The sequence below is a fragment of the Bubalus bubalis genome, chromosome 3 (assembly GCF_019923935.1).
Source record: "Bubalus bubalis isolate 160015118507 breed Murrah chromosome 3, NDDB_SH_1, whole genome shotgun sequence".
Lineage (NCBI taxonomy): Eukaryota > Metazoa > Chordata > Mammalia > Artiodactyla > Bovidae > Bubalus > Bubalus bubalis.
The window spans coordinates 39,718,898-39,743,348 of record NC_059159.1 but is presented as its reverse complement, the minus strand read 5'-3'; the positions used below and the strand labels follow the sequence as shown (position 1 = coordinate 39,743,348).

General features: G+C 42.0%; 1 protein-coding gene across 5 annotated transcripts in view; it reads right to left on the bottom strand.

Moving 5' to 3' along the window:
• Window positions 1–1,160: 1,160 nt before the first annotated feature.
• Window positions 1,161–24,451, bottom strand: part of METTL16 (methyltransferase 16, N6-methyladenosine) — a 70,760-nt gene continuing 47,469 nt past the window's right edge. For 3 of the 5 annotated variants that reach the window (XM_045164917.1, XM_045164919.1, XM_045164918.1), the window contains exons 7-10: window positions 18,847–18,916; window positions 18,033–18,122; window positions 9,061–9,234; window positions 1,161–8,938 (exon numbers count right to left, since the gene is read on the bottom strand). In XM_045164917.1, coding sequence (XP_045020852.1) covers window positions 8,315–8,938; window positions 9,061–9,234; window positions 18,033–18,122; window positions 18,847–18,916 — 958 coding nt within the window. In that variant the 3' untranslated portion in view covers window positions 1,161–8,314. The remainder of the gene's footprint in view (window positions 8,939–9,060; window positions 9,235–18,032; window positions 18,123–18,846; window positions 18,917–24,451) is intronic. The other 2 variants (XR_006640811.1, XR_006640812.1) reach the window with 2 other exon arrangements.

The following is a 24,451-nucleotide window of genomic DNA, read 5'->3' as shown; positions in this document are numbered from 1 at the left end:
GGTGCCCCTCAAGCCAGAAGAGGGTGTGAGGCCTGTGGCAGTGGCCTCTTACTGGCCGGACCACCCCGATCCAGGGTGCAGCTCCATGCCCACAATAGGATTTCTTACCAAGGGCCCAGGGCCCATCAGGAGAGTCTATATGGGGCAGTGCTGGGGACACCCTACACTCTCCAGGAGCCATGTTCCAGCCAGTGACTCCTCCCACTTCGAGGCTGGAGGCTGGGATAGGACAGACAACTTGTTCCCCAGCCCCCAGCCCGCGTTGAGTCCGGGTTCCCATCAGACACCTCACAGGGCAGGCAGGGCTAGAGCTCACCAGCCATCTCTCAGAAGAGTTACTCTGTGGTAACTCTAAACTGTTTACTAAACACAGTTAGGTCCTTAAAACTTCCACCACACACCTACATAAACGCAAAGTGTTAAATGCAAAACAAAATGTCAAAGGAGCCAAAATAAAATATAGGCAAACATTTTTTGGCTCCAAGGATGGTGAAAGAGGTTATCTACCCATAACGGCAAAGAGAATCGAAAGGAAAAGTTTGACACAGTTGATTATATAAACTTTTCTAAAAGCTCCTTGACTGTAAAAACAAAACCACCATAAACAAAAGGAAAAGGTAAATGACAAAATGAAGGAAGATGCTGGCAAGCTGTGCCACTGCGATGTCAGCAACAAAATGAACACTTGGGTAGACAAGAGAATACAGGACGTGACTTAAAATTCGTTAAAAAAAAACTATGGAACATAAATATATACACGAAGATGTTTGGCCTTGCAAATACCATAATAAAACTAAAACAGCGAAAATATTCTTGCCGATCACTTGATAAAGGATTTTTAAAAATTAGCCTTCTGGTGCTACCAAATGTGTGGCAAAGACAAGAAATGGTAAAGGAGAACAGCGTTTTCAGTGAGCAAATTGGTAATATACGGAAAAGCCATTAAAAGCACATTATCTCTTCTGCTTCAGTAATTCTTAAACAAATTTATCCTAAAGCAGGAAGAAAACACACAAACATTTCTGTACAAAGATATTCACTAAAGCATTATGTACAAAAGTGAAAACCAGAAAATCTCGATTTCCAATAAGGAACAACTGGTTTCATGAAGCGCCGCTCACAATATGGCATGTGAAGAAAACAGGATATAAACCAAAATATTACTGGTGCTTGTCTTTGGGCAGTGCAACCTCTGGTAACTTTTATTTTCACAAGTTTTATGACACACAGGTTAATTTTATAACCAGAAAAAATTTATCACAACATATTGCTGAATGAAAACATTTATAAAACAGTAACACAGACCATTGACTCCACATTTGCTGCTTAAAAATATATATGTATATAAAAATACTAAGATAACAAAATGTAAAACAAGTCCATTTGAGTAGTGGAATTGTAAACTTTTATTCCTTCTTTTCTAAATATCTTCTAATGAAAACATCACTTTTGTAAAATGAAATTATGTTAAAGGGGGGAAAGTTCTGGCGTGCTTGACCAGGAAGAGCCTCACCCGAGTCTTGATCTCAACTAACTTGACCTGGGGCGCTGGGTCTACTTCCCATCCTAGTTTTCCTTCCTGTTTCTTTACTCCTCTCCCCAACCCCTCCCCAACCCACTTTTCCTGCTGCTTAATTCTGAAATCCCCCAGAAACGGTTCAGGCTACCCTCACTGTCCAGGTGAGAGACGCAGAAGGGCACTAAGGTGGTGGCACCAGGGTTGGAGGAAGGGGCTGGGCTGGAATTGGGAGGATCTTTCTCAGGTGGAAGATTTTTAGACCCTAGTGGTGAAGGAGAGGGAGGAGCAGAGATTTCTATTCTGGACAGCCGGCTGGATGTGGTGGAGAGTACGGGAGATGCAGGTGCAGATCAGTTGAGTTAGCACAGCCATGGTCCTGGGGGTCATGTCCGACAGGAGGTGAGGCATGTGGAAGGTCAAAGTTCAGTAAAGGCCTAGATTTGTGTGTGAAGAATGCAGGAGTGAGCAGTATAAAGTCATGGAGTGGATAAGGTTGGCCACGAGTGAGAGAAAAGCACAAACCAGGCCCATGGCTACTAGAATCTTCGGGATTCTCCCTGTTAAGAGGTGAGGAGAACTCTTTAAAGAGGTGGGGAGGCAGCAACCAGACTTCAGTGGCTGAAATAAACGAGTTAGGAGAGTGGAGGCAGCAAATATTTAGATAAGTTCTACCACCTGGTGGTAGAAGAGGCCACAAACTGATGGTCAACCAGGTTTCTGTAAAATACTGAATTCGTTGTGAAGATGTACCATCAAGTAAACTTCTCATAAATCTGGATTTCCGGCTTTCCTCAAGAAATAAGAAGATCCAGCATCACGGGGCAGCTACTTCTGCACAGCAGTAACCAGCAGGCATCGAGCACAAGTTACTTGATAGCAGCAGCGCTCCAACAGTGGGGGTGGGAGCTCCAGCCCTTCTTGTCTGGCCCCTGGGGTAGAAGATGAGGAAATACTTCCCTTTGTGAATGAAAGTGTCCATTAATAAAACAGAGGCCAGCGTTTGCTCCAGAAGCCCCACATCTGCCCCCCTGAAGGCAAATCCTGGGACAAAGAGACTTCAATTAGGGATCCTGACCAGACTGGGAGTGCCCACTTCCCAGCACGAGACACGGAGCCACTGGCATCACACACATAGCAGGGCAGGTTACCCACTGTCCCAGGCTCAGCGCTGCTCGCAGGGCAGCTTCCCCTGGGGGCAGGCTGGCTGTTGGAGCCGGCCAAGGCTTCCCTAGCTGGGAATTTCCTGGCTCTGTTTCCTCCACTCTCAGCCACACTCCTTGAACTCCCACCAGATGGCAGGCAGCCTTTCCTTTTTCTCGATTCACACAGTCCATTCCCTTACCTGGGGAAGACGACTTGCTATTTTTTATGATGACTGTTACCCTTCTGTAGCAAGATCTGAAAGTCTATCAGTTTTGCTTTCCGTAAGTGAAATATTTGATGCTGCCTAAAAAAAAAAATCCTTCTTCCCCTTATTATACAATTATGCATTGTCAAAGAGTCATTACCTAATTATCAGTTATTTTACATTGATTCCAATCCAGTGTGTGCTTGCACTAGACTGTGGTTTCACTATCGACTTAATTATCTGTACTACTGCCAAATCCAAAATTCTATAGATTTGGTAGTGTAAGTTAAGAACTAATTATAAGCAATTTCATTTTATTAAAGCTTGCTCATTGATCAAAGGCTGGAAAATAATATGACCTTCAAATGCTCAATGGCAGAGTTGGTTAAGACTTAATTTTCTCCTCCCCGTGTCGTATTGTCGAAGCTTCCTTCCCTAGAGATGGGTCCACGGAGTCCAGGAGTCCGTTTCCATCCTAAGTGTAGCACTTGTGACGAATCGAGATTGATATGAAATCCCTGTCTCCTATCTCTGGACCTGAGGTCAAGTCCCTGTAAACAACCTTAGGGCAAGTCATTTAAGGCATTTCTGAGCTGCCACTTCTTTACGCAAGCACACAGGGAGTCCACGCCTCTTTGCGGGGTTAAGTCAGACAACTGACATAGAGGACTGATAGTCAGTATTGGTTCCGTTTATCCTCCCACCACACAGAAGTCTGGATTTCTGCTCTGGGCCAGAGTGGCAGCCTATACTTGCACCGACACACTTGAGGTCTTGGCTTTTTCACCTGAGTCTCTTGACAGAAGATGTTCTGAGCAGAAAGTGAAAACTCAAGAGAGACTAAGAAGCAATGAGCCTACCCCTTGTTTATGGACTCTTCCAAGGGTCTTTAGTATTCCTCTCACTTGACTGCTGTCATGACTCTTAGAAGTGAGAATCCAGCACCTTTTGTATGACGAAGTCAAGCCTCAGTGAGAATGACTGACCCTGTACGTGGAACTGGAATGTAGACTCGGGTCTGATGAACTGTGAAGTCTGTGACCTTCGCTGTTTTCCACGCCCCTGCACTTTCTGGCCCACTCCGCCTGATCTCAGTTCCCTGGCTCCTAGTCAGCACCTGTGATCCCTCGCTTCCCTGAAGAGAGCCTGGAGTCCCCGACGGTTCTGCCCGGCTGAGAGAGGGACGGAGAAAAGGCTGCACCTCAGAGAGCATTCAGAGGTGCAAGGCCTTCAGTCACAACATGGTCCCCTGGAGTAAAAGCAAAGCCTCCAAAAGGCAGCATTAGCCGTTCCAAAAGGGAGCATTAGCCGTTCCAACCAGCAATTAAAAAAAATAAACTGCTGTTTTAGTCATTTGGGTGAGTCATAGCAGAGGATCTGAATGTCTTTGCAGAGCAGAGCAGGAACCCTCTGGTATGTGTGTGAGGTCCCACTGCTCGCAGGGTGAGCCCCCCAGGCTTCCTTAATATGGTGCTGGCACAAGCACCAAGAGGTTGGTACCCGGAAGCATGAGAAGGTTCAAGACCATCAACACCCTGCTCCAGGAGGCAGAGGCCAATCCATCCTCACTAGTAAGCCGCCTCTGGGTTTTTATTGGGCTTAATGCCCACTCAGCAAACTGATTCTCCTGAGTGCCCACTTCTCCAAGAGATGTGGCTGTGAAAGTGTTGCACCTTTGAGACTTCCCTTCTGCAGAGCACTCCTTAGGAATGCTGAAAGCAGCTTCTTTCTTTAGGCTCTATTATTCTTCCTGCGACACAAATAGTAGTTTTGGAAAACTTACTGTGTAAAATCATGAAATGTCCCCTTCCAGCACCATTAGCTAGAGACCAATAAAAAGTTGATCCAAAGGACTAACACAGCCTAGGTCTATTTTAGAGTAGTAAGACAGGTGGAAAGAAAAAAATTTTTTAAATCATCTGGGACCATAAAGAAACATAAAAAGGTTGAAAACTTATGCCCAGACCACAGGGTGGTGAGTTTTCCCTTCTTTCTTTCATCTAAGTTTTTTAACGTAAGAACGTACTTACTTACATAAAAATATTTATGAGTAGTGACTGGCTATTTCAAGAAAATACCAAGGACACAATTTTATCCACGCCCACCGTGAAGCTGATTAAAAAAAATCCACATACGCCCTCGTGTGGCCGCAGCAGAAAACACCTGGATTTAAGTAAGAAGGAGGGGCTTCTTTTAGGAGGCCTAGAATTTTCTAAAGGCCTTTGCATCTTTTCCACCCCTTGCAATTTTACTACATGTCAGAGCTTAGAAGCAGGTGTAATCATATGGTAAGCTTTGACAGGTTTCATGTTTTTAAAAATACATACTAAAATTTTAAGTATATATCACCCACACACTCCCTTAAGACTAGCTGAAACTCCACCATAGAGATAGAGACCCTGTGAGGACAAGCAGTGATGCTCTGGTGTGTGAATAGCTGGGCAAGGATGTGGGGTGAAAGAACCCACTGCTGGAAGCAAAGCAGATTCCAAAGAACAAAAGCAGCTTATTCCCCTCCTTGGAAAACAAGTCCTGCTTCTGTTCCCACTTTGGTTATCAAGAGATCAGACGCCCAGGCCAGGGACCAGAATAGAATTTAAGATACCACCACAAAGACTGAATTTCATACTAATCCATCAACATGAACTTGACCTCCAGACACTTAGGCAGTTATCACTCAACATTATGACACACAGGTCAGTAATCTATTTCTTTAAAAAAAAAATTTCATCTTCCCCTTTTATCAGAAGTATAGGCTACCCCATATCACACAATTATAAAGTATATGTGTAAGTGAAAGGATTTTTAAATGTCTTTTAAAAATGTTTCAATGTTCTCTCATTAGATGGAAATAAACTATTCTTCTCAGAGAAGGAACTGAAGACACACCAATGCAAAAACTGCACTCACAGTTCCAGCAGTGGAAGGCTCTCTAGCCATATGCTTCTTAAACTCTAAGAGCATCAGCTTAAACTATAAAGCATCTTCCACTGCACCAAGCCTCAAACCTGGAGCACTGAACACACACAGACATAAGACAGCTCTTTTGTGCTTCCAGGCCCACAGAGGATTCCCTGGGAATCTCTAAGTACTAGACTTAACAAAGGCTAATACTGTGGCTGAAATACATTGTGAACAAGTGAGGAGGATCAATAATACACTCCTGTGACAACACGGAGGAAAAAAGCATACTGTGAATATACAGAATGAACACAACCAAAGTTGAACCCACACACTCACACCCCCCATCTATAGAGACAGATTAGTGACTAGAAGGAAACACTGAAATACCAACAGGGGCTATGCTCCCGGAGGCTGAGGCGAGGGGTGACTGAAGCTGTTTCCTCCTTTCATCTTTCCAAATCCTTAATGAGCATGTCCTACTCCTTTACAGTGAAACAAACACGCAAACAGTGACAGCTTTATTGAGTGAAGAGTCGTTACCTAACTCACGTATCCTACAATTTGATCAAGACAGAAACTAGGTTTGGGTCCAGCATATGACTCCAATGTCATGAGAGGTGAGGAGAAAAGGATGGTGGGGGTGGATGGAGGAGATGACTGGATCACCGGACTCCGAGGCCCTGTGCTGAATCTTGGACTCTGTGGGACCCTGGGCATTAAGTTTCCTTTTCCTGTCAAAGGCTAACCAGCATAGCGGTTCCTAATCCCCAATGAGTTAGTAGCTCCTCTCTCTAAGTTGGGGACCCTTCTCTCCAGAAAAAAACCCAAACATGTCCACAGAGCCTTTGGAAATAACCCAGGAAGCTCTGGGTTCTCCAGAGGTCCATGGACCAGCTTAGAACACTGGTTGGTTCATACATTCTTTTCAGCAGCTCTGTCTCCACTGCCACGGAGAGGTATGATATGGTCCTATTTCCGTTTCCAGTATCTTTGCTGAAGGACTGGTCTAGCTGCTGCCAAAGTATGCCAAGGTCATCAGTTTTATGCCCCAACCAACAGCCACCTTTCAAAAGTGTGGCTTAACTACAGTCTTCTTTGCAGGCAATGGCACTGTACCCAAAATTTTCAGGATAAATAGAACCCTCGGCTGCTGGTATAAAATCAAGCAGTGAAAGCCAAGCACAGCAGAGGATAACCGAGACACCAAGAGGACAAAAAAGAGACGCCTTTCCCAGAGGTATTCCTGCTGAGCCCTGACAGCACAATTAGGAAACATGTTTTAAGAACAGTTACCCTGGCCTCAGAATTCTCCAATGGTAACAGGTAAACACAGAAGGGATTACAAACGAACTCCCGTGCCAAAACCATCTTTGATTAGCAATAACTTATCTGCCAATAGATGAGGCTTTCTTAAGCAAGCTTACTACATGTAAGTATATCTTGCTCCATTTCTCATTTCCATCACCCATCACTTATCCATTCAAAGCCAAGAGAGTATCTTCCCCAACCCCAGGATTCAAACGGGACTGACAGTTTTCAATTCTGAATACTCTTATATTAGCTCCACTTCAAACGTCAAAACAAATTAAAAAAAAAATCCACACCAGTCAAACTGCTACAAAACAGTTCTTTAAACAGGTTGGAGGCATGGGTATGGCTTCATTCTGCTGCATCGCAGTTATATATCTGGCAGTTTTGCTTACCTAATTCTGTTTCTGAAACAAGCAACATCCAAAACAGACAAGAGTCAGGAATGTGCCGATTGTCTTCAACGTTTCCAGGCGCTCCCTGATATCAGGCCTTCTTCCTGGCATTACTGAGCTTTCTCTCCCTGACTCTCAAAAGGCTAGTTCCTGTCTCAGGACTGACACAGGGGTCATCAATCGTATGTACCCAAAGTTTTTAGTCTTGCAAGTGACTGTAGAAGAGGGTATAGGGCTATCCACCCTGGTATACCACCTCCATGGGGTGGAGGGGCAGGAGGGCAGGGGTGAGAAGGTCACCCCTTCTTAGAAGCAACCAAGGCTGACACAGAAGGCAGGATGCACTGTTGAGTTCTGACCAGGATCAGACTGCAAAAATAATCCTTTTGGCCTCAGAAAACCAGTCTGAAGCCAAGGCAATCAGCTTAGTGAAGTAGTCAAAGTCACTCAATCTCTTGCGACTCCATGGACTACGGCTGGCAAGGTTCCTCTGTCCATGGGATTCTCCAGGCAAGAATACTGGAGTGGGTTGCCATTTCCTTCTCCAAAGGTGATCAGCTTAAGTCAGGTTTAAATCCCTTATGAGTTTACCGATGGCATTTTGTTGATGCTGATCACAATTCTTTCTCTGAACTACCATACTACAATGCCCTGTAATTCTTTTTTTTTTTTTAAAGGAGGCAGGTGTTTAAAAATGGACTCATTTGTTGGTTTTTTAAGACAATTCCACATAATGTTACTAGTGGGCTAATGATGGAATTCAGCTTGCCACCCCTCCCAGGCCACTCTTCAAAGCAAGCTGCTTTATAGAACTTTCCCAACTGTGCGAGAATTTTGGAGTTAACTAGCAACAAGCCTGAAAATTTGGTTACGTATATAAGTACAAAGCTGGTTCATCAAATCCCTGTTCTGGCCCTCAACCCAGTGCATTTCAACTAAGGCGTCATCTGCCTCCTTCTTAACGTTTATCAGACACTTGAATAAGTAACGTCCAGCCATTCCTTGGAGATGGTTCCCTTTTTCAGATGCTGGGCTGCTGAAGGGCTCAGGAGCCTCGTGGTCCTGGGCTCCATTACTAGAGCCTTTACAACCTTCCAGAACCTCCATGTCCCCCTTTTCCTCACTCCTTTCATCCTCCGTGGGTTCTGGGTTTTCCTCCTGGGAAAGCGAGTCCTGGCTGGGGCCATGGCCCCCAACAGTGGCAGACTCGCCTTCCGGTGGAGCAGGGCCCTCCAGGGCACTCTCCTGGGGGCCCTGGGCAACATCCTGGCTACTGCCGGACTCCCTCGGGGGAGGCTTTTTCTCTTCCAGGGCTTCGATCACGTCCTTGGGCGCTAGGGGCACCTCTCTCAGTTGTCTCACTCGGTCTCTTTTCTTCCTCCTCAAGTGAATCCAGGAGTTTTCTATGGCCGTTAGGAAAAGGCTGATTTCCTCCTTTCCACAGGGAACTCGTTTATGCTGGACCTGTTTGGAGGAAAAACAATTTTATAGATCACTTTTCTCCTCTGAAAACTCCTTTTAAAAAAAAAAGAAGAGAAAAAAGATTATTTGTAAGTACTTCTTCAATGTGCTTATCAACCAGGTACCTTTAGATCAGTGAGGATTTTTTCAATCCATGTTGTCACAACCACAATGCCTTCCACTGTCTCAGAGCCCAGAGATGATGCTTTGAGGGCTAGTTCTTTCATCACAGGCCCCAGGACTATGAACGTAATGGGCTTCCTTGGCTTCTCTAGTTTTCTTCGCTTACTGGGTGGTGACTGAAAGAACAAGAGGGCATGGGAGAATAGGGGAAGGTCATCCAAATAATCAAATCTCATGCGTTATAATAAATTCAGCTGGGGGAATCTCCATGACCTTTGCTACCAACTGCAGAGCCCTAAAAAAGAACAAAGGCCTTGGCATGTTTATTTTTAATACTTAAAACAACTATGCCAAATGGGTTTACCATCTCCCCATTTTATAGACAGGAAAAACTAAGATACAGAGCAGCAATGGAATGTGCTTGAGGTCACATGGTTAGTATTTGTAAAGTTAGGATTTGAATCCCAAACCCAGGTACTTTCTGCCTGTGTTCTATCAGTATATGACTCCTTCATCTACCTGCTATGCCCAAAACAGGCCTGTGCAACTATTTCTTTCAAGGCAACTCAAGGACCCCAAGGGCACTCACTGTGCTCCTTTCTATTAAAAAAATAAAAAATGCATGGCTTAAAATCACCAGCACGGAGCCCAGGTTGATATGTGCTGAGACCTGTTGAAAGAGAGCAGCTGTTGAGTGGCAGTTTGTGAGATCACATGCTGGGAACGACCAGGGCACCAGGATCTCATGGGCGGAAGAGGACGCTGAATCCAGGCATGTCAGGGCCAAGCCAGTGTCCACCTATGCATTGCCTCCTGGCTGGGGAGAGTGGACACTAGCACCCACAGGAACAGTGGATTTGAAAGCTGATTCCAGTAACTCAAGACTGTCCTCTTTCTTTAAATTTCAAGCTTGGAAAGTGAATTACACTCTTACCACTAGAGGGACTCAAGTTCCATTTTAAAAACCAAATGACACTGCTGTATTTAAAGCATATTTCTTTCAAGTAAAAGGTTGCCTTTTTTTTTTTTTTCCCAGTTAGATTCTTAGCTAAGATCAGATAAATTATGGATACTTTAAGAGACTGACTTGGAGACAAATTTTATCAAAATTTGAAAAAGAATTTAAGCTAATTCTAAAGTTAGGATCAAAATGAGCAGGATTATAAGAAAGGCTCAAAAAGAGACAATACCCAGTCAGCTCTGAAGATCTTTTCCTAAAAAGAAGCATTTGATAATTGTGTGGCTGTGAACTCCGACTGTGCCTGGAAACAGCAACAGAGCACGTGAGTACACACACAGTGAGGTCCAGTTACTGGGTGAGGCCTTGTAGGAACCAACTAGCAACTCCCTACCCCCACATACACAAGAAAATAGCCAGTTTATTCTATGCTAGAACACTTTTAGATGGTATTTCCTAGAAACAACATTTTCTCTTTATACCAGATATTAACTAATAAAAAGGGAAGTTAAAGAATAGAAAACAAGCTTAGAAGAAAAGGACCAAAAACAAAGGGTGTGTGTATGAGTAAGAAACCTGCTCTTGAGAAATGAACGGCAGACTAAGCCGTGAAGTCTGAACTTGCTCAATTAATGTTTCAGGCAAGATGAGACAATTCATATGGGCACCAAGACAGCAGCATTGTTATTACTCAATCGCCCAACATAAGAAACAATTTCTCCAGGTACTGAGAGCCTAAACTTTGCACTGAGGAGCTTGATATATGATTATTAAGCTGGGGGTGAAAAAAGATGGTGGTATGCAGGAGGAGGATGGGAGACAAGAATCAAATTATTCTTTCCACTTCCTGACATCCAAAGCTGTTACCATGGAAAGGTCACCGTCGCAGGGCCATCCCCCACAGCACACCAAAGGTCATCTACAAGTATGGCTGGAAGGATAGCACCTCATCTCTCTTTGGACAGAGGTGGGAATCATTTGTGCTCACAAATTCCAACCAGCAACGTGAAGATATTGCTACGTCTGTCATTTCCTGCAATATTCTCCTCCAAAAGTAAGAATGGGCTTTTCTAGAACTTAAAGGAGAGAAATGCACCCTCATCAAACTTAACAAGAGCTCGCTCAAGGACCCACTTTCAGAAACAGCAAAACAGACAGCTTGCTGCCTTGTTACACCAGAACAAAAATGAAAACTTCTCCATCTCATATATGGCTCCTTTACCTTGCATCCTGGCTCCAATGTACCATATATAATGGTCAATCAACAAATCTGGTATTTCTGAAGATCTTTAGTGAGTTGTTTTCACTCCCTCACACACACATTCTCAGGATTTAGTTTTACTCTTGGCCATGTCACACAGCTTAGGGATCTTAGTCCCCCATCCAGGAACTGAACCTGCACCTTTGGCAGTGAGCGTGCAGATTCCTAACCGCTGGACCACCAGGGGGTTCCCTAGTTTTATTACAGAAACTGGGTAAGTACTCAAGAGACAGATAATTTATACTTTAGAAACTCTAAAAGCTTTTAAATGATTAAAGATTAACTTAAGTCTGGCTTATAGCAATCATTCCTCATCCTTTCTTGCTCATACTGAAAATTCTCAGTAGGCAGGGCCGGAGTAAAATACAGGAGCAGGTCCTAATAAATTAATAGTTAAATTCAACCCCACAGGTTCAACAGCAGGTTATTTTATACCCTGTCACAAGACTAGTAAATGGAAGCTGTTTTTCCCCAACTGAGATTATCTTAATTTGCTAATATGCTTTTAAATCTCAAACCACAAATATTTTCAATAAAGAGTGCTATACTCAAACTGTCATAGTTTAGAAGACAAAGTAACAATTTAACATTTTAAAGCATAATTTAAAAAAATCAATAATGGTTAATTCAGTTTAATGTAAAAAACTAGAAGGTGAATTTACAGCTGATTTTGGGTTAGAAGATGAACTACTGTATCACCCAGCTGAAATTACAATGTGAAAGTTTAGTGGGTAGTTGTAAATTCTGCAGAGAACACAGGCTTTGTATCTTTTACACTGCAAGGATTCAATGAATCACCATCAATATGGGAGGAGCTCCAAGTGTTACCACACTGAAACCATGAATTGGACAAAAACAGTTATCACATTTTAAAAATATGCTTTACCTAACAGAGCTGTCTTTGTTTCTTCTTTTAAAGTATTTATTTGGCTGCACACGTCTTAGTTGTCACGTGCGATTCTTAGTTGCAGCGTGTGGGATCCAGTTCCCTGACCAGGGCTCAAACCCAGGCCCCGTGCACTGGGAGTGTGGAGTCTTAAGAGCTGTCTTTAAATTGCTTAAATCTTCACTCTTCCTTTAATTTCTAGACCTCAGTGGTGCAACCAGTCAGAAGACTTTCAAATCAGGTGTAACCTGATACAAATCTGTATAGCATTCTCATTCTGCTGAAGCTCTGCTGCTAACTATGGCTAAGATAGAACACAGATCTCCCTCATATCTGCAGGACAAGAAGAGGGTCATTCACTAAGATCTGCTGGCATGAAGCCACAGCCTCCTCGATAAGACAGAGCAGCTTCCAGGATGGTCTTGAGGGGAAAGGCGTGCTCCTGCCCACCATACGCGGGTCTTCCCTGCCCTGCCACATTGTGAATGGCTACCGCTCCAGGTCCTCCAGGAACAAGCCGAGTGTCTGTGAGCTGTTACTCAGCGCAGGCTACTATTTATGGAAAAGTGAAGCCAAGGGGCCAACACTGACACCTGGCTGGAATACACACAAGAAGTGCGCGGGGATGGACAGTCAGATCATCTTGCCTTTTTCATATGTGTATCAGCTCTGATGCCATGAAGTGGACTAAGTATTTTGCTCTCTAAAAGTGTGGCTTCTTTATTAACAGCCAGTGGCATTTCTATTGTTATCTAATCTGACTGGTTGCTGTTTTTAAAATGTCCTGTAATCATTCCTAGATATATGGAAAAACAATACAAAGTAAAAAAAAAAAAGGAAAAAAGTTTATGTAGAATGCTACTACCTATCTAAGAAAGTAGGTGGCTATAAGTGTGTATTTTCTTATATTAAAACAACCAACCCCACTAAAAACAATGGGAGGATAAATTAAAAAATCGTTTAAATAGTAACCCAAGGAGAAGAGGAATTGATTGGGGTGAAAGAGACAAGAGAATGAAGCTGGACTTCTAATAGTATCCTTTTTGAGATTTGATTTTGAAACCATGTATGAGTATCTTTTACAATTACCAAACAAAACTAAATAGCACATACAAAAAAAGGCAATCCCTAAAAATACAAAGTAAAATGAAACACCTTTTGTAAATAAATATAAAAATAGTTATAGATGAAATAATACACTCTAAGATTTGCTTTAGAATCATGAGGGCAGCTCAACATTACTGGGACATCAGACAGAGGTGGTGAGAGGGAACGGTGGGAAATCGTAACACAATACATTTTACTGAGCACCTACTATATGTATCAGGCACTGTGTTATATACATTTAATTCTCAAAACCTGATGTGGTGGGTACCATCAGTAACCCCCAGCTTACAGATGAAGAAACAAAAACTTAGAGAAGTAGCCTGCTCAACCTAGACAGTTTCTATACACTCGGCAATAGTTTTAGGGTAATCCACCATGCCACTGTTAAACAAAATACCAGAACAAACTATGTCAGAAGTAAGTTCATGCAGAATACAAATAACTGAAAGATAAATCCAGGGACGTCCCTGGTGGTCCAGCAGCTAAGGCTCTGTGCTGCCAATGCAGGGGGCCACGGTTCGATCACCAGTTGGGGAACTAGATCCCGCACGCAGCAACTAAGAGCTTGAATGCTGCAACTAAAGATCCTGCATACCGCAATTAAGACCAGCACAGACAAATAAATATATATAAAGATAGGTCCAGAGAGATTTCTATAGGCTGCATGGTTAAGAAGGAATTGGTTAAGAAGGCTTTATGCAGAAGTTAGAATTGAGCTGGGCTGTAGTGAAGGGAAGTCCACAGAAAGGATCAGACAGAGAAAGGGCTGTGACCAAAGGCTGTAATGATAGTCAGCAATGACCCTGGCATCATAAGAAGACTGTGTAACTTCTAACGCCGTAGAAGGCAGCACAATCAGGAAAACAGGTAGTGATTAGGATGGAAGGGAAGTAAAAAACAGATTTGGGAGAAACAAGGAGCCACTGAGGAACCATCCTTTCTTTGAAAGGCGAGCTCAGGATGAACCCAGGTGACCGTTACAAGAAAGGTGGCTGGGATGGATTTATAGCAAGGTGCTGAGGGGCTGCTGAGTAGGTAATACCTGGTTAGAATGGAACAAAGGGCAGTCCTTGGGCAGCACACTGACTGAGAGCTTAGGCTGTGAAGTCAGACTAAGCAAGGCTTCAACCTGACTTTTTAGAGTCTCCAATTTCGTCATCTAAAAAGTGGGGTATTGTCAGGTTTGAATAAAATAACATAATGTGTGTGAAGCATTCACATCACAACAAAGACTATCTCTGGTGCTTGAAATCTACTATACCGATTAACATTATGCTTGCAATGCTGTTCCTTAGTAGAAGTTCTACATCATATTCCTTTTAACACTCAACAAATACTCTATGCACCAACTATGAGTCAGACATTGACAATTCCTCCTCCATGAAGTCCTCCCAGACTGAATCATTTTCTTTTCTGAATGGCCTAATTCTCCACCATTCTGGTTCCTACCATTCATTTCAGTACTCACTCATATGAACTTTCGTATCCATACTTCTCTTTCGTAAAGCTAATCATTGTAAGCAATAGGAAATACTATCTTATTTCTTTGGTATTATCACAATGAATGTCACAATAAGAAAAGTAACAAAAGAAGGAACCTTAGCTTTGGTTTTGCTAAATAGCTCAGATCCCTAACCATCACATCTGTTTTACAGCATAATTTATAGTCTGGTATTCTACTGGTTTTCGAACCATGTCCTTCCTCCCCCTGCCCTTTGCCACACTGAGCAGCTTATGGGATCTTAGTTCCCCAACAGGGGACTGAACCGGCACCCTTAGCAGTGAAAATGCAGAGTCCTAAACATTGGACTGCCAGAGAATCCCCTCTAACCATGTCTTAACAGGAGAATCCTCTCAATAAATAAAATCAATACATAATACTGACAAAAGCAGATCAGAGATCTGCTGATGAGATCTCTAAAATGAGAGAGAGCCCTGAAGTACCACCCTGATACCTGTCTCCAAGTGTCATCCCCTGAGCACCTACACAGAATCCTTCCTCTATCTGAAATTAGTTTGAGTATATGTGGACTAGGAAGTGGAACACTGTCAGAAGAACCCCATTCTGACACTAACAAGGCTACCTAATTAATGTGACCCCTTCCCTCCATCTGTTCTCCAGAAAGCTCTCTAGTTATGACTCCCTGGACAAGAAAGACCCAGGCTCAGAGGAAATGTGTTGAACAGAGGGGGCTCATTTTTTAAAACCAGAGCTCCTGGGCAATACTCAGACCAAGAGTACATACCATTTATTACAGTCACATTATTTCCCCTTTTTCTTTTAACAAGTGTCAAACATCTGAAAGCAAAGCAAAGCTAAAATAATGCCTTGAGCAATGCGAGAAGCTCAGACAAAGAGGCATTCTAAGCGGCTTGTTAAAATTCTGTAACGAACAGTCCTTATGATATGCTTCCTTATATTTGTCATCAGTCGGAAATGAACAGACACAATTTTATCAACACTAGGACTCGTCTTTTGGCTGTTAAAATAAATCCCGACAAGAGGAATGGGCTTAGTGTGGGCACTTGAATCAGCAGCAAATACGAATTTTTCAGCATTCAGCACCAACAGAAGCAAGCCAGTAGGCCTGAGATAAGTGAAAACAGAAGTTGCCATAGTAACTTGCACATTTATCCTAAAAAGGCGGGAATGGGGGTGGGGCAGGGAAGTAGGTCAATGTTTCTGCTTAACCAGCTCCAGTCCTTGGCTTCCTCTCCTCACCTAAAGCAGCATGCTCCTCCCTCCCCTCCGTAGCTCGCAGGAGCAAGAGGAGAGAATGAGGTGACCACTTTAAAAAGCAGGGAGTAGGGAGAGGTCCAGGTAGCGAGAAGGAGAACCAAGAGGGCAGCCCACTGAAGCCCTCCCGAGTGCCCTGGGACCCCTGGGAAAGCAGCTGCTGATCAAGGGCACCAGTGCTAAGAAACTGTTGCTGGGTTACCACAAATCAGAAATTGCCGTTTTCCCTGTAGCAGTTTAAGTGTACCTAATGGAACACTTGGGGATGCATTATTAACAGCTTTGGGTTGGGGGCAGTGGTGTGGAGGGATGAGTACTCTGGCATGGCAGAAGCCTGGGGCCCTTAGCAAGAGGCAGTCTTTCGTGGCTGAAGCTAAGAACAGGGCTCAAGGATGACCTAAAAGACAGGGAGGGAGGGAGGAAGGCTTAGCTGATTCCCTTTCAAAGTAAGCTGGTTTTACTACCACAGAAACACAGTGCTCTTTGATACTCTGATCTGAAATAGCTGTTAATCCAAGAGGGCAAGGGTGTCGCTAGTCCCTGAGATGGCCTGGAGGGTGCCAGAGCTCATTATCAGCTCTTCTGCCTGTGGTGCCAACAAGTGCGGAAAGCAGGTTCAACAGAAAGCACTCGGAAACAGGTGCAGTTGCATTTTCCTGCAGCTGTTAAGTGTCTGCATAGGGATAAGCTGGGACATTACTAACAATTTTAACCATTTGTTGGGAAAGCCCTGGTATTCTTATTCTAGAGGATGACAGAAAGGATAATCCCTCAGGGAGGTCAAAAAAAGCACAACCATCTTTGGTAATCAGTGAGTATTTCAAACACTAACCTCTGGAACACCCTACTGCATGGCACAGAGGCAAGTCTGGGCTTCCATCAGGCAGGCCATTCAGACTTGACTGGGAAAACTTATTTCAATCCAGCAGCACACCTAGCTGCAGAGTACAGAAAGGGAAGGCTCAGTTTCAAATCTGAGCTCATGTATTCAGAAACATCTGCAAATGGTCCCCTCATACTTCCGCACATCTCTACTCCTCTGCCCTACAGGAGAAGGAAAGAGGCTCACAGTTACAGTAACACTTAAGAGAGACTCTGGAGACAAAGCGTGGCCAAGACCTTGGGAGAGGAGCACCCAGGACAAGCCTATGGTGTGGACAGGGGACTGGAGACGGTGAACAAGCCCAGGTATGAGGCCTCCATAAATACTGCGGGCAGGGGCAGCTCAAGCTGAGCAACGAGTGCATGAACAGTAAGGCAGACTGCTCCAGGCAACCAGAAGTCAATCCTTCTTGCAGGGGAAAAGTGAGAACAAACAGACGCTATTCTGTTACCACCTCTTACGTAGCCTAGAAAAATTATTCCGGCTAACCAGTTCAAAAACATTTTTCTTTTGCATATAGCAGCAACCACAGAGGACAATGAGAATTTTGTGGATCATAAAATTACAGAAGAATGTTCACGGCCAAGCACATGCAATGGAGACAAAATAGGATAATGAACTATATCACCCAGCTTCAAAACTCATCAATATTCCAGTGCTCATCTGAAAGTCAAGACAGGACCCTCTACTCGAATGATCTCTGAGTTTTACACATCAAAAGCCTGCAATCCCAAATGGCAATTTCTACATCCACAGGAACCCTAGGAGACAGCTACTCTAGGAAGACAGCAGTGATAAAAGAAAACAGACTTCAATTTCAATTCTTCGGGAATGTCCAACAGAAAAATCATACCCACAAGGTGTTTGTATTTGAATTTTTTAATTGCTAAAAGATGCATTTCCAACTCATTTACATTTGCTGATTCAGAATCACTGAGTTGCACAGATTCAGAGAGAAAGGTTTTATGGTCACCACAGACAGCCTTCCAAGACTGTGCCTGGTTCACAACCTCTCCATTGTGATGTAAGCATTTGGGGCAAACTTCAGGGAAACAAGACAGTACAGATTTAGTTGATTTATGACCTAGTAAAACCCACCATGTACTGGATTTCAGCAAAGCTAAAGGAAGGTCTCAACTTACTGGTACTGTTACGTCATCATAAAAACTCCAAGCCAAAGCCCATCTCATTGTCCGACCCTGGCAGAACTCAGTATAGGTGACTTTAGGAACCTGAAACCAAAAAACAGCGTCAAATCATTCTGTTAGTTCTACTAATATGTTTCTGGCTGCTGCCTCATTTTAAATTATAGGTTGGTCTTTCTTTTTATCAGTTAACAAACGCTACCATCCAAAAACAGCTATGCCCAGCTGCCTAATAACCAGTGACTCAATCGTTGTTGTTCAGTCGCCCAGTCGTGTCCGACTCTTTGCGACCCCATGGACTGCAGCACACCAGGCCCCTCTGTCCCTCACCATCTCCTGGAGTTTGCCCAAGTTCATGTTCACTGCATCAGTGATGCCGTCCAGCCATCTCAACAAAGTTGTAGGCTTTTTTCCTCCCATGAAACATGAGAGACAATTTATAGTTCCAGCTTCGAGGTTAGATATATGAAACACTCAAAATGCAGCCCTTCAGAGAACTACTGGTAAAAACAATTCAAACATTCTTTTGTTTTCTTTTTTAGGAAAGAGAGCCTGCAAAGCCTGGCTAGACATAGCTATGTAGTCTCCATTTTAGGCCTTTAAAAAAAAAAAAAAAAAAAAGGCCGTATTTTCATGATTTGCAAAAAGTCCCTATTAGCTCCAAAATTACATCATTAAAAACACTAAACAAGCAATGGGCAAGCAAAAATAAGCAAAAAACACATTTAGGGTTTTTTGGTATACAGGAAAATCCTATACTTCAAGTACCATCAAAAGTGGTTACACCGGAATAGTAATGACAAAGCCTTACCCCTTGTATGCGAAGTTCTTCCTTCAGAGGAGCCAGGCTGCATTTCTTTCCCAGCATACAGCTATACCATCTGGGGGGGGGAGGGGGGGGAAGCAGCCAAGTCAAATACTGTTTATGTGGTTACATTTTTAAACCAAGCATTACTCAAGCCAACAAGATGAGAAGAGTAGCAAACAAATACTGAGTCAAGTTACAAGTGACAAAAACAAGAATTGTATATACTTTGGCCACCTCATGCGAAGAGTTGACTCATTGGAAAAGACTCTGATGCTGGGAGGGATTGGGGGCAAGAGGAGAAGGGGACGACAGAGGATGAGATGGCTGGATGGCATCACTGACTCGATGGACGTGAGTCTGAGTGAACTCTGGGAGTTGGTGATGGACAGGGAGGCCTGGCGTGCTGCGATTCATGGGGTCTCAAAGAGTTGGACACAACTGAGCGACTGCTCTGATCTGATATAATGTATTTAGACAGAGAATAAATCTAGAGAAGGAAAACATACCCATAGCAACTTAAACCAAAGTCACTTAGTTTCTCCAATTATTTCAGTGCTATATGTATGTAGAAAGAGACAGGGGTATCACTTATAATGCTCAGAATGAAGGCCATTCAGCTCTGGGACAGAAATTAGTTAATAAATAACAAAAACAAGGACACACACCCCCTTACAACATATTAAGACAAAATGTAAAATCTAGCATGACCTGTACTTTGAGATATGCACTCACCTGCAAATAACTTAAGAATACATATCGCACTAAAGTTTCAGCAGAACATGAAATCAGTTTTCTCTATAGCAAATACAAACCCAAGAGAGGGAGTATGAAGATGAAGCGAACTGGTTAAACATAAAAGGATAGATTTTATCTCTTCTGATTATTCTAAAAAGTTTGCAAAGTATAAAATTTATAAGGAACTTCTGCTTCAGGCTATGACAGATTAATTAGTAAGAAAATTGCCAAAAGGAAACTGGACAAAATATATGAAACAATTTTTCAGAACTGGACAACTGCAGTGAAGACCTATCATCTCAGAGAGAAAAACAAGGTGAGCCCCACAACTGCCAGAGCTTACTGCCTGGAGGAAATTTCCAAGCTGCAATGCAGGGAAAGGAAACTAAAATAGAACCCCAAAATCCTGCTGAATTGTTGAGACAGACTGGAGCTCAGAAGAGGCTGAGGCAGTAAGAATTTGAAGAGCAAAAGAGAAGAGAAGAAGGTGCTGCACAGGGAGAGAATTCTGGACGTCTGCAGAGGAGTTCCCTGGAATATTTTGCAGAAAAACGATCTGTGTGTGGGGGTGGAGGCTGGGGAAAGAATTCTCAGAAAACAGTAAGCTGAACAACTCCTGGATTCCAGACAGCGAGGGCTTTAGTTTTGTGGTTAGACAGCTAGTTTGTGGTTCTACTATCTACAGCAGAAAGCCCTTGTTAAAAAAAGCGGCAAATAGCAGAATCCTGAAAAGGATGCTGCTTTTAAGGGGGCGAGAGGCTGTTCTGTATCTGCACTAATAAAGCTTACAAAAACAAGACCTGAAAAAGGATCCAACTGGTCACAAGTAATCTAAGTAAGCAATAAAACAAAGTCCAAAACTCATTAAAGGAATACAATGAAACAGAGCACCCCCACACATCAGATACACAATGTCCAGCATTTAGTCAAAAACTACCAGATATTAAAGAAGCAGGAAAATGACTCACAATCAGGATTTAAAAATCAATCATTAGAAACAGACGGAGAAATAAGATGATGATGGAATTAGTAGATGAGGACATCAAAACAGCTATTTAGAAATATATCCCATAACAAAACATAGACATGATGAGGCAAAGAGGGAAGGTATAAAAACTAACCAAATGGAACTCTAAGACATGAAAATTACAATATCTCAAATAAAAAATTCACTGGATTGGATTAACAGCATATTAGACTCTGCAAAAGAAAAGATGTACGAACCTGAAGACACAGCAAAAAAAAAAAAAAAAATCTGAAATAAAGCACAGAGGGGGAGAAAAAGAAAAGTTGAAAAAAATAACACAGCACCAGTGACCAATGGGACAGTATCAAGCTGTACACATAATTTGAGTTTCAGAAAAGAGACAAAAGGGGGACAAAAAGTATTTGGAAAAAAAAGATCAAAATGTTTCCCAAACTGATAAAAACTATAAACATATATAAGTTAAATGAACTTCCCACATTAGAAACATAAAATAAAACCATATTATATATTTAAAATACATAACCAACAAGGACCCACTGTATAGCACAAAGACCTTTGCTCAATACTCTCTAACAACATAAATGGGAAAAGAATTTAAAAAGAATCGATATGTATAATGGAATCTCTTTGCTGCACACATGAAACTAACACAACACTGTTAATCAACTGTAAAATATAAAATAAAAATTAAACCAAACCAAACCATACTAAGGCACTTCATAATCAAAGAACCAAAAATCAGAGACCAAAAGGAAATCTTAAAATCAGGGGGAGGGTAGAGACTTTTTGTTCAAAAGAAGAAAGATAAACATAAATATTTAATATCAACCTCTCATCAGAAATAATGCAAACCAGAAGACAACAGAACAACTACTTTAAAGGACAGAAAGGAGAACTCCCTGGTGGTCCAGTGGTTAGGACTCCCTGCTCTCACTGCCAAGGGCCCAAAGTTCAATCCTTGGTTGGGGAACTAAGATCCCATAAACCATGTAAGAAGCAGGAAGTCACCACTTTGTCTTAACAAGAGCTGAATAAACTCTTCTTAAATCCATGACAGAAGTACTCATAGGGCCTCTAAAACTGGAGACAGACAGACAAATACAAAGAAGCAACAACTTACTAAAGCAGAAACCCACCAGCAAACATCTCCATGGAACAACCAGTGCTGAGGTAGAGAAACCTACACTGAAACTGACAACTTGCCAGAGACTCAGCATTGCCGAGTCTGAGAAATACAAACTCCAGGGGTACCCACTCATCAGCGACCCCGTGCTTTTATATATATTATCTGGGAGCTTGACCAGGTTCTTACGGTAAGTAAAAGGAAAAATTCCCTTACGCTTCTGGCTGGGGGAGAGGAAAAGGAACGATTTTGAATTAGACTAGGGTATCCAGTTCTTAAAAAAGTCTGCCCCCAGGAGAAACCAATTAGCCAGAGCCTGACCTCTTGGGGTTTTATCAGAGCCTGACTGACCCAGAGGAGGGATATCATCCAACTCCAGCATACTCTAGGCATCCTTTCCCACCAAAGCAGGGGAAAAAACTGAAAAGCATGTGTGTAGATCACAACCCAGAGGGACGGGGTCACTGAAGGGCTAAAACCTATTCTGGGGACTACAGAATGCTTCCCCTCCTCCACACCTTACCATGGCATTACTAAAGACCTGTAAGAGCAGTTCCTTTGACCAAGTACATCATGTCTTCCTATTTTAATTATAAGACACACTAAAAGGCAAAAAGAAAAAAAAAAACCCAACAGTCTGACAGGCAGAGAAACCATCAGAACCAGACATGACAAGGATATTGGGTGTTATCAAACTAGGAATATAATAACTATGATTAAGATGCTAAGGGCCCTAATGGCTAAAGTAGACAGCATGCAAGAACAGATGCGTAATGTAAGCAGAGAGAAGGAGATTCTAAGAACCAAAGAAAAATGAAAAAGATCAAAAACGCTGTAATGGAAAGGAACAACGCCTTTGATGGGCTGATTAGTAGATTAGAGACAGCTGAGGAAAGACTTTAGTCTGGGGATACCTCAACAGAAACTGCCAAAAGTGAAAAACAGAGAGAAAAAAAAACAACAACAACCAGAATATAATATTCAGGAACTGTGGGACAACCACAAAAGATGTCAAATCTGTGTAATGGAAATCTAGAAGGAAAAGAAAGAAAAAAGAACAGAAGAAATATCTGAAACAATAATGACTGAGAATTTCCCCAAATTAATTCGGTTAGATACTGAACCACAGATCCAGAAAGCTAACAGAACACTGAGCAGAAAAAAATATTCAGAAACTGCACCTAGGTGTATGACTTTTAATAAAATCAAAGATTAAAAAAAATCCTCAAAGAAGTCAGAAAAAGATACACCTTACCTATAAATAAGAATTACATCCAACTTGTGTTAAGAAACTATGCAAGCAAGGAGAGAGAGAAGTGAAATACTTATTTCAGACACAGCTGACTTCAGAGCAAGGCAAGTTATCAAGAATAAAGAGGGGCATTATTCTAAGCTAAAATGGGGACAGTCCTCCAAGAAGACATAACAATCCTTAATGTGTTTGTAATTAACAGAGCATCAAGCTACATGAGGCAAAAACTGATACAGCTGCAAGAAGAAACAGATGAACCTTCTTTTAGAGATGGAAATTTCAATAACCCTCTATCAGAACGCACAGATCTGGCTGGCAAAAATAAGACAAGACATAGCTGAACTCAACAACACCATCAATCAATTGGATATAACTGACATACATAAACTATTCATCTTCTCAAGATCACACAGAATATTCACCAAGATAGACTGCTCTGAGCCATAAAATGCATCTTAACAAAGTTTAAAGGAATAAAAATCATACAACATCTGCTCTTAGTCCACAAGGGAATTAAACTTGAACTCAGTAACAGAAAGAGAGCTAGAAAATCCCCAAGTACTTGGAGATTAAACAATACATTTCTATATAACACATGGGTCAAAGAAGCTATCTCAAGAGAAATTAAACAGCATTTTGAACTAAATGAAAACGAAAATACAATTTGTTAAAGTTTGTGTAGTGAAAGCAGTGCTTACAGGGAAATTTATAGCACTGAATGAATACATTAGAAAAGAAAAATCTAAAATCAATCATCTAAGCTTCTACCTCAGGAAGCTAAAAGAGTAAATTAAATCCAAAGCAAACAGAAGAAATAATAAAAATTGAAATCAGGAAATCGATAGAGAAAAATCAATTATGTCAAAAGTTGGTCCTTTAAAAAGATCAATAAATTCAATAAGCCTCTAGCCAGGCTAAGGAGAAAAGAAAAAATAAAAAGAGAGGACACAGATTCCTAGTATCAGAAATAAAAAGGTGCAAAGATAATCTTTTCAACAAGTGGTGCTGGAATTGGACATCATATGCAAAAAAAACCCCCAAAACCCAAAACTATAAACAAACCTTGTATCATTTACAAAAATTAACTCAAAATGGATCACAGACCTAAATGTAAAACATAAAACCTAGAAGATAATATAAGAGAAAATCTAGATGACCTTGGATTTGGCAGTAACAATGATTTAGATACCAACACCAAAGGGAGGATCCATGAAAGAAATAATTGACAATCTGGATGTCATTAAACTTTGTGAAAGATATGTCAAGAGTGTGAAAAGACAAGTCACAGACTGGGAGAAAATACAGAACACCTATCTGTTATCTGAAATATACAAAGAACACTTATAAATCAACAAAATGAAAATAACCAATCTGATTTTAAAATGAGCCAAAGACCCTAACGAGATACCCATCAAAGAAGAAATACAGATGACAAACAGGCATTTGAAAAGACGCTCCATATCATATGTCATCAAGGAAACAGAAACTAACGAGATACCCCTGCACACCT